Source organism: Mastomys coucha, unplaced genomic scaffold (genome assembly GCF_008632895.1).
Source record: "Mastomys coucha isolate ucsf_1 unplaced genomic scaffold, UCSF_Mcou_1 pScaffold3, whole genome shotgun sequence".
In the NCBI taxonomy this organism is placed as follows: Eukaryota; Metazoa; Chordata; class Mammalia; order Rodentia; family Muridae; genus Mastomys; species Mastomys coucha.
In genome coordinates, this window is record NW_022196909.1 from 62545487 (window position 1) to 62561721 (window position 16235).

A 16235-nucleotide genomic window follows, 5' to 3' on the forward strand; every position below is an offset into this window, starting at 1 on the left:
ACACACACACATACACTTACCGCCCTTTCCTCACCTCTCTCCCCCCCACACCCCTCTCCCACCTCTTAGTCACACCCACACACCTCCCTCTCCCCACCTCTCTCTCTCTTACACACACACACTCACACTCACTTGCGCACATGCATGCACACACACACACTTACCTCCCTTTCTTTCTCTACCTCTCTCTCACACACAGACACACACTCCTCCCCTTCCCCTGTCTGTCTGTCAGTCTGTCTCTCTCACACACATAAGCACATGTACCTTCTCCCCCTACTCCGGCCCCAGAAGCACCTATTCCCTCTGAGCCTCACTTCTGAAAACTTGCTAAAGGCCTTGGCCATTCTTGGCCCCTCTGGGTGTGAAGCTCTCTCCCACAGCTGTCCTGGGCTCACACCACCTTATACACAGCAATATGCCCTTCCTCTCCACAGATGGCTGAACAACACCCCATGCCTGCCTGGCTCACTCCTGAAGAGGTGTGTGGAAATGGGTGAATGATTCACTTCCACCATTCATAAATCTGATGCATCTTCTACAACCACCCTCTCTGCACCCCGTGAGGAGCCAGAGATGGTTAGACAGAGATGGATGATTCTGTGACTCTCTTAAGGACTTGAAGCCGGAGCAAGGGTGCTAACCCCAGTCCCTCCATTCCTGAGTGGCTACTTGAAAGTTATTCGGGCTCCCTAGGCTTGTGTTATATGGAGATGACAGTATCCTGCAGGCAGACCACTCTGAAGATGCCTTGAGCTACCTAGATGGCTCAGGAAGCACACCGCAGAGCAGGCCTGTACATTAGCTTTGTTTTTACATTATGTAGCATATAAAAACAGCTCCCTGCATACGGGGCCTCGGCCTCGGCTCAGCCTCACCATTCAGCCGTCCTCACCTCACAGAATGGTAAATAAGACCTCGAGAGCATAAGATGGACTCTGATCACAGGACCCTCCCAGGACCCTCCCTCACACCCTCGGGTCACACCTGGATCTCCAGCTGTTGTACCACTTGCATCTGCACGCGGCATTGGGCCGTGCTCCGGTCATCCAAAGCATGTTCTGTGTTGAGGTGTCTTAGGGAGGAGGAGGGCAGGGAAAAGAGTGAGCTCTGGGTCTTCCTACCTCTCTAACCCATCCTCCAAGCCCCAAGTCTGTCAGACAGACAGCCCTTAGCCAGAAAAGCAGACAGAAGAAGAGATACAAAGAAGAGCCGTTTGGAACAAAGGGGGGGGGGGTGTGCGGCAGTTGAGGACGCTTTCTTTCCCCTCAGCCTGCTTTGATGTCTTAGCTAAAACCGGGCTACAGAGAGATCTAATTGCAAATGAACTAATTAAGTAAACCTCTGACGAAGCGTGAAAACAATTTGTTTGACCCTGATGCTGCAAGGGTCTGGGAGACGGCGGAGTTAATCAGTCAGTGACAGAACTTGGCACTGTGGTGGCAGCTGGCTGCCTGCTGCCAGCCTCCTGTCTGCCTCCCACCCTGCCTGTCCTCCACTGGCCGTCCTAGGCTATCACTCTCCAGGATGCGGAGAGATAGGTTTTCTCCTCTGACACCTCTGCTCTGGAGTGGGAGAGTTGGGGGAGAAGCTGCCAGCAGGGATATGGGGGGTGGCAGGGAAAGCAGTGGCAGAGCTAGGCCACCCCACTGCTGGGCTCTGCTTGGTTCAGCTCTGCTAGGACATTAGGACCCCAGGTGACAAGAGCAGGCTGGACAGAGGTTTCCTGCAGAGAGAGGGCTGGGTGATACCTACTTGATAAACTGGCCGAGGTCTTCACACAGGGTCTCACAGCCTGGCCATTTGCATTCCCCATGTCCGTAAAGAGGGTGGGAACTGGGGGTCTCCTCATGGGAGGAGCTGGAAGGGGGGGGAAAGGGTAGTGAGGGGGTTAGAGCTCCGGATGCCCTCTCCTCAGCAGCCCTGGCTTTTGTCTCTATGACTGGTTTAGCATTCTGTTCACCCCAGAGAAGAGGTGAACTCCTGGCTCCCGGAGCTCGAGCTCTAGCCCCTCCCTCCAGGTCCCCACCACAGCCAGCGCAACCCAGAGCAGAGCCTTGCCATGTGCCATCCATACCTGTCTCTCCGAGATGTGAGCACAGTGGGTTGTCCGTTGGGTAAGGGGTGGTGGGAGAGGGGTGGGGAGACCTTGGGGGGGCTGGCGAACGAGGTAGCAGTAGCAGCCGTGCTGGCGAGGTCCAGCCCCTCCTGCCTGCCGCTGTCCTCAGCAGGCTGCCCCGGGGCCCCCTCGCCTTTCCACAGCTGGGGCAGGTCTGTCGGGCACACGGCTGCTGCGGGAGACAGAGGCTGGCTGGCTAGGAGCACGTCGTAGGGCCTGTGCCTTATCGGGGCTTAGTGAAAGCTGTGGGGTTGGGGGCGGGGTGGGGCGTCGCTCACCTTGCGGGAGGGCCTGGAGAGGCCCTGAGGCTTGGCTAGGCTGCAGGCTGACCAGCCCCTGCCTCTGCAGGTTGAGCAAGTGCTGTTGCTGCAACTGTTGCATCTGCAGGAGCTGCTGCTGGAAAGCCAGCTGTTTGTTCCCCAGAGCCTGGGAGGGAGCCCGAGGGGGTGGGCAGAGAGGGGTGCCGTTGGCCTCAGCCGTGCCATCTGGCCCCCACGCTGCCGCCACCCCCTCCCAGGGCCTGTCAGCCCCTGGAGCTGTCGTGGTAGCGTCTGCAGCTGCAGCTTCTCTGCTCCCGGCCCAGCTTCCATAGGGCTGCATGCCTTCTCGCAGTAAACACACGCATGCACGCACGCACGCACACGCGCAAACACACACAGCCAGACCCAGACACGCAGCACGACGCCCTCCCTTCTCCCTCCTCCTCCTTGGCGGCAGCTTCTGCTATGCACGCTGCAGCTGTGTGCTGGGGAGGGTGGGTGGTGGTGGTGGTGGGGTCTCTCTCATCACAGTGATCCATGAGCCTGTCAGATCTGGGGACCACTCCCACCTGGAGGAGACGGTTCCCACTTGCTCAGGGCCCCCTTCTTCTGGGGTGGGGGAGAGTTCATCCCCCTCCCCCAATCCCGTTCTAGCTTAGATACAGTGCTAAAGGAGTGGATGGGACATGACCAGCCTCAGCTGAGTCCCAGGAGAGTGACGTCACTGCTGCCCAGACACAAGCTCCTGCATATATGTTCCCCCACCTCTCCCCACTCGGTTCTTCACACAGGCACTGACAAGTCAGGCTGTCAGCAAGTTTCCTGAGCCCAGAGAGCCAAGCACGTCCTCAATGTTTGGGGATGTAAGGATCTCTCTGCCTGCCTGCCTGCCTGCCGGGCTGGTGTATATTTGGGGTGGTAATTCATTGAGGCACGAGGATAAACAGCTTAGAGAATCAAAACCAGATCTGTAGCACTTGATAGCACACTGGAAGGGTGTAGGGGGTGGGATACCTGGCTACTATCAGAGCAAGAGCAGCTTTCTGGGAAGGGGCAACCGGGAAGTGGACATGAGGGACTCGATGTAGCCTCTCAGGAGGAACTGCGGTAGAAGATGGAGCAGAAGGTTGGGCTGGAGAATTACAAGGATCAACTGGTGAGGGCCGCACAAGGCATCATGGGACAGGATAGAGGCTAGGGCAGGCTGAGGTAGGGAGGTATACTGCTGAGAGTCCTCAGGATGGGACAACTGGCTCTCCAGGGGACATGGAGAGATGGCATGACAGGAATCTGCTGCATATAAGCAAAGACCGTCAGACCCATCTGATGGCTTGCACACACTCCCACACACATGTGCAGAGACAATATGGTCTGAGGCAAGGAAAGGACGGTTAGGGATAGTTGGAGGCATGTGAGTATTCGCCCCTGACTCTCTCCCTCTCTCTCTCTCTCTCTCTCTCTCTTTCTCTCTCTCTCACTTTCTCTGTCTCTGTCTCTCTGTCTCTCTCTCTCTCTCTTTCTCTCTCTCTCACTTTCTCTGTCTCTGTCTCTCTCTCACTCTCTCACTTTCTCTGTCTCTGTCTCTCTCTCACTCTCTCTGCTCTGTGTCTCTCTCTCTCTCTCACTTTCTCTGTCTCTGTCCCTCTCAACCTTTCCTTACAACTTTTTTTCCTGGTTTTCTATTTTTCCCACAAGGCCATTCTTTTTGTCTGGCTATGTCTGGCTAGAGGAGAAGGCTAGGCTGTAGGTGTTGGCACTGGAGCCCTCAGGGGACATCACCGAAGGAGGCTGGCCCCCAGGCACTTACCTCTTTGGGCTGCTGTTTTCCAGCCTGCTGCTGGGTGAGGAGTTGCAAATGGAGCTGCTCTTGCTGCTTCTTGTAATATTCCTGCAGCTGGGGGAGCAAGAGGGGGCAGTTTCCAGGGCTGCTAGAAGCAAACCCAGCCCCTCCTTGCAGGCAAGACAGGTGAGTTCAGTGAACAGGGCCAGGCAGGGACAGAGACCTAATCTCTTCAGCATGTCAGAGTGTGTGTGTTGGGGATGGGGAGGCATGTTCCAGTACTTCAGCCTGCTCCCTCAGAGTTCTAAAGTGAGGTCAGCACATGAGAAAGAAGGGTGGGAAATACCAGGGACTGTCCCAGGAGCCCTGGAGGGATGCAGATCCATCCACCTGGCATGGGCAGTCTCTCTGGCTTCTGCTGCAGCCTAGGTTGATCCTCAGTGAGGTTTAGCGGGGGTTGGGTAGGGGTGAGCGATGGGGGCAGGGGGAATGAAGGATGCAGATCTATCCACCTGGCATGGGCAGTAGTCTCTCTGGCTTCTGCTGCAGCCTAGGTCGGTTCTCAGTGAGGCTTAGTGGGGGTGGGGTAGGGGTGACAGATGGGTGTGTGTGTGCCCTGGGGCTAGACTCACCTGCTGGAGCATGAGAGCCTGCTGCTGCTGCAGCAAGGCCTGCAGCTGAGGTGGTGACAGGATCTGCTGCATCTGCTGGGGGGTGAGCATCTGCTGGGACATCATGGCTACTGACACAGGCACCTGTGGGGTTCACCCTGGGAGTCAGAGGCAGGGCCCAGCACCTCACCCACAGCGTGGCAGAGTAGCTCCCAGGGCACCTACCTGGCTTCATATTCTGGCTCTGTCACCTATGGGGCAGTGTCTCTTTTGACTTGTTGCTTGACATGTTTTTTTATTACTATTATTATTGTTGTTGTTGTTGTTATTTTTTTCCAGGGAGTGATGAGACAGGGTGTCATCATATGTCTCAGGTTGGCTTGAACTCCTAATCTTCCTATTTCCCAAGTGCTGGGATCACAGATCTATGCCTCTATACTTCATTTGTTTTATTTGAAGACATTCTTATTCTGAAGCCCAGGCTGGTCTTGAACGCCTCTTGCCTCAGCCTTCCAAGTGCTGCGATTACAGGATGAGCCACACACTCGGCAGAGCTTTGGCTCTGGACATATGATTTACCGTTCTCTGATAAACGGTAACCAGCAAAAGCGTTAACCAGTTCAAGCTACCAGAGGATTAACAAGAACGGCAGTCAGAGGCTAGCGCGTAGCAGTGGCTGACTAGAATGGCTGTGGTGGAGGGATGCCTGGTTCCAGATGTGGGAGATTAGATGGCACTAGAGCAGGCCACTGGGCCATTTCCAGCTCTTATTTAGCATGTTTGAGACTGCTAGCCAAGGTGAGCCTGCGTAAGAGAGCAACTGACACAGAATCAAAAGCTGCCCTACCTCTGGACACAGTGATGACTGCCTGGAGCGCCACAGTGGACATAGCAAATTCCGGGCCAGCCAGAGGTGAGAAGCCACTGGCTTCCCCAAAGCAGCATACTTGACATGATCACACTCTGACACGAGCCCGTCTGGTCTCACACATGGTGGTCCAGAGCAGAGGCCCCAAGAACACACACTCCTGGAACCATTCTGGTGACTGTGCATGTGAGTAGAGTGCACAGCATAGTAGGCCAGCAGGCTTAGAGTCACTTGCCCTCTCTGGAATGTCACTGTCCTCAAACACTGACCTTCAAGAAATGAACTCCGGACCCCTGAAGCCCAAACAGAGGGGCTGTCTGTCTCCTAATCCTGTTAGCACTCTCTAGGTGGCGCAGGATTCACCTACAGTAAAATGGCTTCTAGAAAAAACAGTGACATATTTTCCCATTGGTCTACCTTCTCTGAGCTCCCTCACACACAGCAATGAAATTTGAGCCACCACACAATCCTACAATGGCAGCCAGATGCTCCCAAGGGACCACTCTGTGAGCCTGACACACACATGACTAACGTTTTACTTCCCTGCCCTAATGCAGGACCTGGGGCACAACAGGAGCTCAGCCAAGCACTTGCCCCCTGAACTGAAAGGCCTTTCTCAACTGACTAGGCTCTAGGACCCAGAGGGAGGGGAGGGGGATGGGCTGTCAGGAAGAAGTCAGCAAGCAGGTCCTGGGTGGAGACCAGCTAGGTGTCTAGGGGACCCTTCCCTTGACCCCAGCCTGGCCTGTGAGGCAGGGGAGTTGCCTCCTCCCCTCCATGCCCCATCTCAGGCCTCAACTCTGAGCTAACTCCTGACCTTTCCCCAATACTCAGAGCCCAGGTCTGTATTGAAGCCCCCAGGAAGGGTGATAATCCAGCTGTTAGTCTCAGACACACACACACACACACACACACACACACACACACACACCCTTGTGGGCTTTTGTTTTTAGGTTCCATTCCTACCCAGAAGTGAATCGGACAGGTCAGAAAGCTATGACAACCCTGGGATTTGAGCTCTTGTCTACAAAGGACAGGGCTCTAGGCAGGACTAGAGGATAGCAGACAGGGACTGGGCCATGTGGCTCAGCTCTCAGGGTGACTGCCCTCTTTGAAGCTTTAACCCCAAGGCTATGGATGTGACTCTTGGTAGAGCACTTGCCTAGCATACAAAAAGCCCTAGGGTTGAACCCCAGCACTGAATAAAGTCAAGTGTGGTGGCGCGTACTGTAACGCTAAGCCTTAGAAAGCAGAGGCAGAGAACCATGAGCCCACTCCTATCTTCAAGTAGATACTGAGTTTGAGAATAACTTGCGATACATGTGACTAGGATCCAGAATATGTAATAATAATGATGATGATGATGATGATGATGATGATGATGATGATGATGATGATGATGATGAAACATCTTTGCCAGGCAGTGGGGGTGGCCCATGCCTTTTATCCCAGCACACAGGAGGTGGATCTCTAAGTTTGAGGCCAGCCTAGTCTATAAAGCAAGTTCCAGGATAGCCATGGCTACACAGAGGGACCCTGACTCGAGAATCCAAAAAATGAATAATTACATAAATAAACGAAAAGAAAAAGGACAGTTAGCACCAGGTCAAGGAACCTAGGTCACCTGACTGAGGAACTCGGGCTTGAGCCATGGCAACCTCTCAGTTGGGACTCCCCATGAGAAGAGGAAGGGAAGGACAGCCACGGTATATGCAGTGTTGGGGTGCTTCCTGCCCGAGTCCCTGAGCTGCCACCCACTCACTTCTAGGCACCTATAAGCAGGCCCAGGCCCTAGCTCCATTGTCTGCAGACACCCCAGCAGCCTAGCCTTAGAGAGATACTCCTCTTCTTCTCTTCCTCCTCCTCCTCCTCTGGATTTTTGAGGCAAGGTTTCTCTGTGTAGCCCTGGCTGTCCTGGAACTGGCTTTGTAAACCAGGCTGGCCTTGAACTCAGAGGCCCTCCTACCTCTGCCTCCCAGTGTTGGGGTTAAAGGTGTATGCCACCACAGCCTAGTTTATTCTTTTTCTTTTAAAAATATAATTTTATTATTATTGTTGTATGTATATGTGTGTGAGAGACAGGAGGAGGGAGAGAAGGAGAAAGAGAAAGAGAGAGAGAGTTGACAAAGGACAACTTGAGGGAGCTGGTTCTCTTCCCACCATGGGTTCTAACTCTGGAGCCAGGCTTGGGTGGCGGGCACTTTTACCCACCAAGCCACCTCACTGTTCTTTGAAATCCCTAAGCATCATTGTCCTTACCTGGCCCCTGGGACTTGAACACCTTCTTTTCTCCGCCTCAGGAAGGAGAAAATGAAGATGCTGCTGACTTAAGCAGGTGCCAGGCAGGTGGGTGAGCCATTTCTTCCTGAATGTCCAGAGCAACCACTGAATTCTGTCCAGTAGGAGAACCCCGGGATCCTTCTGGGCACCAAGGTGTGAATGACTGACTGTGTTGTGACCCAAGGTGTGAATGACTGACTGTGTTGTGACCTATTCTTCCTTGGGGCTTTCTCTCTTGGAGGCAGAGGAATAGAAGAGATGAACTTAAAAGGCATTTCTGGCCCCTGTGCCTCTTGCCAGTTGGCTGCAGAAGCCTCGGTGGACACCTAGACAGCCTTCGCCCTGTGTTCTGTCTCCAGGTGGCTGGCTCAGTGGGGCTCTGAAGTGAGTGGAGGCCTCCTCTCATGGCATCTCTGCAGACTCACTGGGCTGGGCCAGTATGGACACTGATCAGCTGGGAGGCTCAACAGCTGTGAGCCTGTCTAGAGACCAGCCTAGGCAGTGAAATGGCCCATTCTCCCAGCCATGGCAGGGAGAATGCTGGCTGAATTTTCAGAGAACTCTGCTCGGGCCCTAGCCCTCCACCTTCTTTGAATGCAGGAAAGACAGCAGTGGCCAGGAATGAGGTGGAGTGTTTATGATCCCAGCACATGGTGTCTGAGGCAGGAGGATTACCTCAAATCTAGGCCAGCCTGGGCAATATAGTGACTTCCAGGCCAATCAGGACTACAGTCATGAGACCTTGTTCCAAAGAACTAAATTAAACGGGGATGGGACGGAGGGTAGGAATATAGCTTAGTGGTAGCACTTATCCAGATGTTTACAGAGCTCTGGGTGTAACTCCTAGCATTACACACACCAGGGTGGGGGTGCATGCCTTTAACCTTAAGTACAGACAGAAGGGTCAGAAGTTCAAGGTCCCCTTCCTCTATATCTACCTACAGAAGTGGAGGCTAGCCTGGGCTACATGAGACCTATCTTTTGTTTTGGTTTGGTTTTTGAGACAGTTTTTCTCTGTGTAGCCCAGGCTTTCCTGGAACCCGCTCTGTAGACCAAGCTGGTCCTGAACTGCCTCTGCCTCCTGGATGCTGTGCTGTAACTGAAAGTGTGTTCCAACCTGGCCTGGCTGGGATTCTTTCTCAAACAAAACAAAGAAAAAGAGAAAATTCCATAAAACACAGTCAAGGAAAAGGCCCAACTTCTGGACCTGTGGAGCTGACAAGCCAATGAACCTGACCTGAGGCTACCTCCTCGAAATTCCTGGTGCCTGCTCACCCCTAGTGATTTCTCCCTGTCGATAGAGATGGATACCCCTCGGCCTCACTGATGATGACTGCACGAAGACAGTAAATGAGGTAAGGGACAAGTAGCCTGGGTAGAATGCACCCATGGTGCCCCAACAACTTCCCGCTGTGACCCATGTCACACAAGTCCCAAATCCATGGCACACAATTTCTGGTAAGGGGCCAGTCTTAGTCTCCCATTTCCCCACCTGCCCAGAGCCCACAGGAAAACTATTTTTAGGCTCCTAGGCCCAGGGTCCCACTTGAGGATAGCGTTGCCACTGTCCCTAAGGAGGGACAGTGAAGATGGCTTGTAGGTGGGAGACACGGAGATCAAAACTGGCTGCAGGATAAACAGGAGTGGGGGAAGCTCGGTTTCAGCCAGCCCCAAGGACCTCACATCCCTGGGACCCCAGGGGCTTCAGTGACTTCTCTGATTGAGGTGCCTCATAAAACTGAGCTTTGAAGCCCGTTGCCCTTGTTTGCTGGGTGTGACGGATGGTTTTAATCGTCAACTTCACACAACCTAGAATCACTAGAGGATAGAGTCCCGATGAGGGAGTGAGGGACCGTCTTGATCAGGTTGGCCGGTGGGAGTGCCAGTAAGGGATGGTCTTGATTACATTAATTGTCAGGTGTGTGGGGGTAGGACTTAGCCTGAAAATGCACATTGGCATTGCTCCCTGCACTGTGTTAAGAGGAGAGAAGGCAAGCATCCCTGGGCATGCAAGCATTCGTTCTCTCTGCTCTTGGGTGTAATATGCCTAGCCGCCTTGAGTTCCTGCCTTGATTTCCTTGTAATGAATGTAGCCTGGGTTCATGAGCCTAATAAACCCACTCTTTCCTAAAGTGTTTTGTTCCAAGGTATTTCACCAGAGAAACAGAAATTAGGGCATGGAGTGACTTTGGACTAGACACCCTCTCAAAGCCTTGGCTTTTTTCTCATTTGTAGATGGATTAATAATAGCCGGCTGTCCCGTGGGTATGAGGGCCAGCCTTGGATAAGCACTCCAAGGGGTGGGGTGGCTCATTTGCTAAGTGCTTGAGAAGTCCTGGAGTTTGAACTTCAACACCCACCCCTGGGACCTGTTAGTAGCCAGTATGCTACTGAGTAACTGTCTCAGGGGAGGCGGTGAGGATCCTGAGGCTATCTTGGGGATGACCCGGGAGGTTATCCTTCTGGCCTTCGAACACACATGCTCACATGTGCACACAAATATGCACACATGGGCACACATGTGAAAGAAAAAAAAAGTAGTTGGTATCTGCTGAATGCATGGAGGGGGGCTGATTCCTGGGAGGTGAGGAAGTAAAGAGAGAAATATTTTTTCTCTCTTACAGCCCAACACAGCAGTTCTCTTTGGCAGAGAAGGCTTGCTAAGGAGGTGACCTTCAGATCACCACCCCAGCCCCCAGCTGTCCCCCCTGATGCTGGTTCTCCTCCAGAGCCACCCAACTCCTCCTGTCCTGCTGGGGTTCGTGAGGCACTTTCCAACTGCAGATAGGGGCGGGGGAGGTCAGGGTCCCGTCCCACAGCTCAACACCCCAGTTTTACAAGGAGGTCCTAAGCCAGGCCAGCATGGGGAGGGCTGCTGTAGACCCAGAGAAGATCCATGGGGAGATCCCAATCCTATGAGACCTTGTATGACATCCCTAGAGATCTGCCCCCACTCCCTCCTGCCGATGCCTCTCCAGACTTTGTGGTTCCCCCCCAGCCACACCCCTTTGCCAGCGCCCAACTTGGAAGATCTTAGGAGTGCTTAGATTGGGCTCAGAGGCCACTGACTGGTCATGGTTGCACAGCTGTCTGGCACCTTGAACTTTTTCAAAGCCCTTTCCAAACATACGCTTTAAAAAGAAAACCCAAGCACAGATAACTTGTCTCTGGGCGCCGGGCCTGCATCCTGAGAGCACCCTGAACCTACCTCAAGTCCCTGTTCTCCGAAGTCCTCCAGGTCCCCTTGGGCCCCAGAGGTCTCAGGATCGACACTGCACAGTGCCCACCCCATTCCCTCTTACATAAACCTTCCTTTCAGAGCCTGGCTTAATCTTCTCCACAGCCCCCAGCCCTCTCCTGCCCCCGCCAGCAGCGAGGGGGCTGCAGGGAGGGGGGGGGATGATGGGAGGAAGGTGGTTTGCCAGTAGTGACCCAGTGGGACCCAGTCTGCAATTCTCCCAAGTTCTTTGTGACACAAAAGGTAAACAGAAGGCCAGGCTGCACCTCCCCCTCCCCCTCCCGCCAGCCAGATGGACCGACAGGCTGGGGGGGAGGGGGGAAGGGAAAAAAGGGCAGATTGTGCAAAGGAAAACAGAAGAGACAGAGAGATGTCAAGAGACAGGAAATGGGGAGAGACTGGGGGAGGTGGGGGGAGGGGAGACATAGTGATTCTTCAACTGAGAAACCTGGGAGGGACCTAGACTCAGTTTAGGGACAGGGTAACACATGGGGAGGACGGAGGACTGCCAGAGAGCCAGTGGGAGGAACCCCAGTGAGTCAGGTCCAGAGAGGTGCAGACAAAGAAACTAGGCAGACCTAGCCCTGGCCGCTCAGGTGGAGACAAGAGAGGTGTTAGTGTGTCCGCCCCACCCTGCATTGACTGTACTCTTTCAGGAGCACGGAGCTTGGAAAGTCTGGTGCTCTGAGTGGTCTCTGACAGCCCCCACCCCACCAAGAATAACCCCTCCAGCCCTGTCGCCCTCCCCACTCCTGCCTAGTACGGGTGGGTCCCCCCTTCTCACCTGCACTGCAGAGGCCGACTGTTTACTATCATTGTTCCCCGGGGAGTTCAGGCTGGAGGCTTGCTGCAACAGGAGCTGCCGGGCCACCTGGAGAGCCTGTAAGACAGGGGCTGAGTCAGTGAGAGGCCCCAGCAATGCCTTCAGAAGTGGCTGGGATTAGGGATGAGTACACGGAAGCGGTGGTGGTGGGGTGGGGGTGGAGGGGGTCGGGCAGTAAGGAGGAAGGCAGAAGGTAGTGAGGATCACAGGTCCATATGACCTTGGGGTAAAGGATGGAGGTAGGAGTCACTGAGAATAGGATCGGAGTGCAGCCTTCAAGGACTCACCCGGGGCTCAGAGTCCATTGGTTTTCAATTAAGACAACAAATGAAAGGGTCAAGGGTCAACAGGACTCTAGGTAAAAGTGCAGGAGGGAGAGCTCAGGGTAGTGAGCTTCCACGAGACTGGGGCTTTACAGATTATCTATCTGTCTGTCTGTCTATCCATCCATCCATCCATCCATCCATCCATCCATCCATCCATCCATCTATCTATCTATTTTTGAGAAAGGCTGTGGCTGCTCTGGAACTCACTATGTTCGAGACCAGGCTGGGCTTGAACTCAGAAATCCACTGCCATCGCTCAGGGCTGCAGGCAAGCTCTTGCTCTTCCTTTATAAAGCCGTGAGGTAGCTTATCAGCTTCCTCTTCCAGCTGGGGAAGCAAAGTCCCTAGGAGGTTAAGTAAGTAACCTGTCCCAAGATCAGCTGATCAGTCCAGGAAGTCTGATCTAAGGAGGGGAGGGGCGGGTGTCAATCAAAGAGCTATAGGAGTGAGCAGAGCAGGACTGGCCTTGCAGCTAGGGTGCACATGTGGGTGGAGGGGAAGGGTCATTGGCCCCAAGGAAACTGATCATATATGAAGGCTGTGTCTAAATGGTTAGTCACATGGGTGCCTGGGCTTGGTGGCCACAGTGACAAAGCACAGAGCCAAGGGGATCACAGGAATAGGATGTGGAAAGGGGGTGCAGCTAGGGATAGGTGGGGAGTGGTAAGTCTCGCCTGAGACTGAAGGGTCAAGGAGACCCAGGAACATGGGCCAGAAATATGGGCCCAGCCAAGACCTTGTCCCTGAGACTCAGAGGTGGAGGTGGTGACAGTAGAGACCTGTCCGGTCAGCTAAAGGCCTCCTAGACAGCTGAAGCAGGCCCTGGAGGCAAGGCTCTGGCACCAGGCGGATATGGGAAGCACTCCCAGCTCCGTAGTTCACTGGCTGTGACCTTGGGTAAGTCATCTCCTGTCTCAGTGCTTACGTCTCTTTATCCTTTATCCCTAAAACTGGGACACTACCCACTTCAGGACACTCAGAGGGATTGAAAGACCCATGCCTGCCTGCCGCCTCCTTGCCATTCAGGACGTCCGTACCCTTTTCTTTCAGTAATTCCCAGGTGGCTCCCTACTTAGCCGCTGTCCCCATCAGCCCACACTTGTTAGCTGAAGGTGCCCAACTTGTGGCTGGCTCTCACACTGCTACACACACCTGTTTCTTTCTCACATGGGTCCCACTCTTCTACCCCAGAATCTCTTAGGATAAAACTCTTTCCTTTTCCCTGCACCCTCTCTCCCATGCTTCCCCTGTGTGATCAGGCCCAGGGCCTCCTATGCATCCTTAGGCAAGCACTCTCCCATTGAGCTACACCTCCGGCTCCGGCTCCTGCAGTACCAGGGATGTGTGTGGTGGACACTCAACAGCTCTTGGCAAACACCCTCTGAGCACCCACTGTGTACCCAGGGTAACTATTTATATACAATCCACCTGCATGGCCCTTCCCAGTGTTGACTGGCACAGCTTCCTGGGGTTTCAGCCTAGTTTACTTTCGGACACTATCTAAATACGCACTGGTGTATCTATGGGAACGCGTGCTCCTCGGCAGCCCTGGACCCTGACCACCCCAGCTCCTCCCCGCTCCAAATGTTCCAGACTTCCAGGCGGAGTCAGAACACTGCCTCTCCCCAAAGGCAGAAATCTGACCTTCCTGGGTCAAAAGACTGAGATTGTAGGAAGAGAAGCTTCCTATAATATATGGAGGTGGCCTAGGGTCCCACAGGAAGGTATTTTGTCTGGCCTCTGTGGCCTAGCTCTTATTGGCCTCCACGTCTAACTTTACAGAATGCTTCTTGCTCTCTAAAGTTGGACAGAGCATGAAAGGGCAGCCAGGGTCAGAGACGAGGTTGTGGGAGTTGGGGCTGACCCCAGAGCTGACCAGCACAGCTGATTCAAAAGAGACATTGGTCAGTGTGAAGGGGACAAATCCCTGATGTGGGGGATAGCAGCAGAGGAATTTCTAAGGGCGGGGGAGCCTGCCCAGTCTCTGGGGCTGCAGAGTAGCAGGGGAGTTGAATTCATTCCTCACCCACTCTCTTACTTTGTGGTTCCCTGGAGCATGAAATTACAAGATTTACAGGGTGGGGGCAATGGAGGCCCTCCGCTCCCCACCTCATAAGCTCCCTTGCCCTCCCCCCTCCCCCCTGCCCTAGGCATCTCCCACTTGGGTCAAATTCTTCCCATTCTACTTGACAGGACTTGTCTGCTCCTTGTCTCCCTTCTCTTCCCCACCTTCATTAGCATGAAGTACCTACTGTGTGCTAGGTCAGGTTAGGTGGTAGGGGCTCCTTGACCCCACATGGAAGGACCTCATGTGCTGTGGGGCTCTGAGCAGGCCACCCAGAGAAGTCCTGGAGTCCTGGAGGGCCAGCTCATCAGGGGACAAGGAAGAGAAAGAGAGGTGTTCCTATAGCATGACAGCACACAGGAAGTGACATGTGGCAGAGGGGACTGGAAGTAACTCCCACAGCAGGCAGAAAGCTGACCTGTGCTGGGGAGGCAAGAGATGCGGGAGCACCAGAAGCCAGGCATCACGTCTCCAGGCACCCTAGTCACCCACTCATTCATTCATTCATTCATTCATTCACTAACTCACCCTCTTATTCCCACCACACACAGGCCTTGGCCTGGTGATGGGAAGCCGATGGTGGACAAAGTATTTTCCTTTCTCATGCTTGCCTAGAGCCAGCCTTAACCCAGCAGGAACCTAATACCACCTAAAGAACCCACTGTAGGTGCCAAATGAGGTGTGGGCAGAACCCAGAGCTGTGTTCCAAGCTCCCCTCCTTGGACGGCCACGGCAATGTCACATATTGATCCGTAGGCAATGACTGCTCTTCTGGGCTCTACTTTATGCCATGGGCTTTGCTGTCCACACATCTAGGCCCTGGCTGACGATAGTGCTCTGGGAGCCTTGGGCATCCCCAAACCCTGGGCTGCCTTTTGTACACTGCTTGCCTATTGGATCAGGCAGGTCTATGACACAGGGGCTTCATTTGTGTTTCATTTCTCCATCAGTGTGAAACACGAGTGTCAAGGTCTTTTCCGCCCCGCCACTGAGGGATGGATGAACCCACTGGACCTGCAGTCTCTGAGATATGGAAGCACTGGACCCTGACCTCAAAGCCAGGCTCACCTACTTTAATGATGCTGACCAGAGTGAAGCCACCGTTTGCAAGTGTGTGCACACTAAGTGCATGCATGTATGCATACAGGGATCAGAGAATAACCTCGTGGAATCTGCTTTCTGCTTTCCATGGATTCTGGGGTCTGAACTCAGAAGGTCAGGTTTCCACAGCAAGCCCTTTACCGCCTAAGTCACCTCATGGTCCAGGAGCTCCTTATGTGCATGGAAGTTGTCAGCAGCTGTGAGCTTCCCATCCCTGCACACAAAGTCCACAGGGGTCCAGGCTAAGTGTGGAAGGCTGGCACAGGCTGATCCTAGTTCAAAGGCAAGCCTTGTGGTATCCAACTTCTGTATAATGTCAGGGTAGCTCAGAGGCCCACAGTGCCAGAGCCAAAGTATGTCTGTAGACACTAAAAGAACTCGGCAGGAGCACCCCAGGTTCACTTAGGAGACAGAGGGATGGCTCAGTGGTTAAGAGCACTGGCTGCTCTTCCAGAACTCCTGAGTTCAATTCCCAGCAACCACATGGTGGCTCACAACCATCTGTAATGGGATCTAATCCCCTCTTCTGGGTGTGTATGAAGATAGATCATTCATATACAAATAAACCAATCAACAAACCTATGTTCACTTTAAAGACAAGGAAATAGACCCAAGGTAACAGGGCCTCTCCTGAAAGGATCTCAAGACTGTAAGCAAAACTATAGGTCCAAGCTTCTAGTACAGGCAAGGGAGTGGGGTGAAGCAGGCTGAGGTGGGGGTGAGGCAGACTGAGGTGGGGTGAAGCAGGCTGAGGTGGGGTGAGG

The 16235-nt window shown here is 53.8% G+C and overlaps 1 protein-coding gene across 1 annotated transcript in view; it reads right to left on the reverse strand.

Moving 5' to 3' along the window:
• The window catches only part of Foxp4 (forkhead box P4), a 55131-nt gene that overhangs the window by 8835 nt on the left and 30061 nt on the right, over positions 1-16235 (reverse strand). The window contains exons 3-9 of the mRNA XM_031347043.1: positions 11941-12036; positions 4792-4914; positions 4187-4273; positions 2398-2545; positions 2078-2291; positions 1756-1860; positions 988-1075 (exon numbers count right to left, since the gene is read on the reverse strand). Of these exons, the coding sequence (XP_031202903.1) occupies positions 988-1075; positions 1756-1860; positions 2078-2291; positions 2398-2545; positions 4187-4273; positions 4792-4914; positions 11941-12036 (861 nt within the window). The remainder of the gene's footprint in view (positions 1-987; positions 1076-1755; positions 1861-2077; positions 2292-2397; positions 2546-4186; positions 4274-4791; positions 4915-11940; positions 12037-16235) is intronic.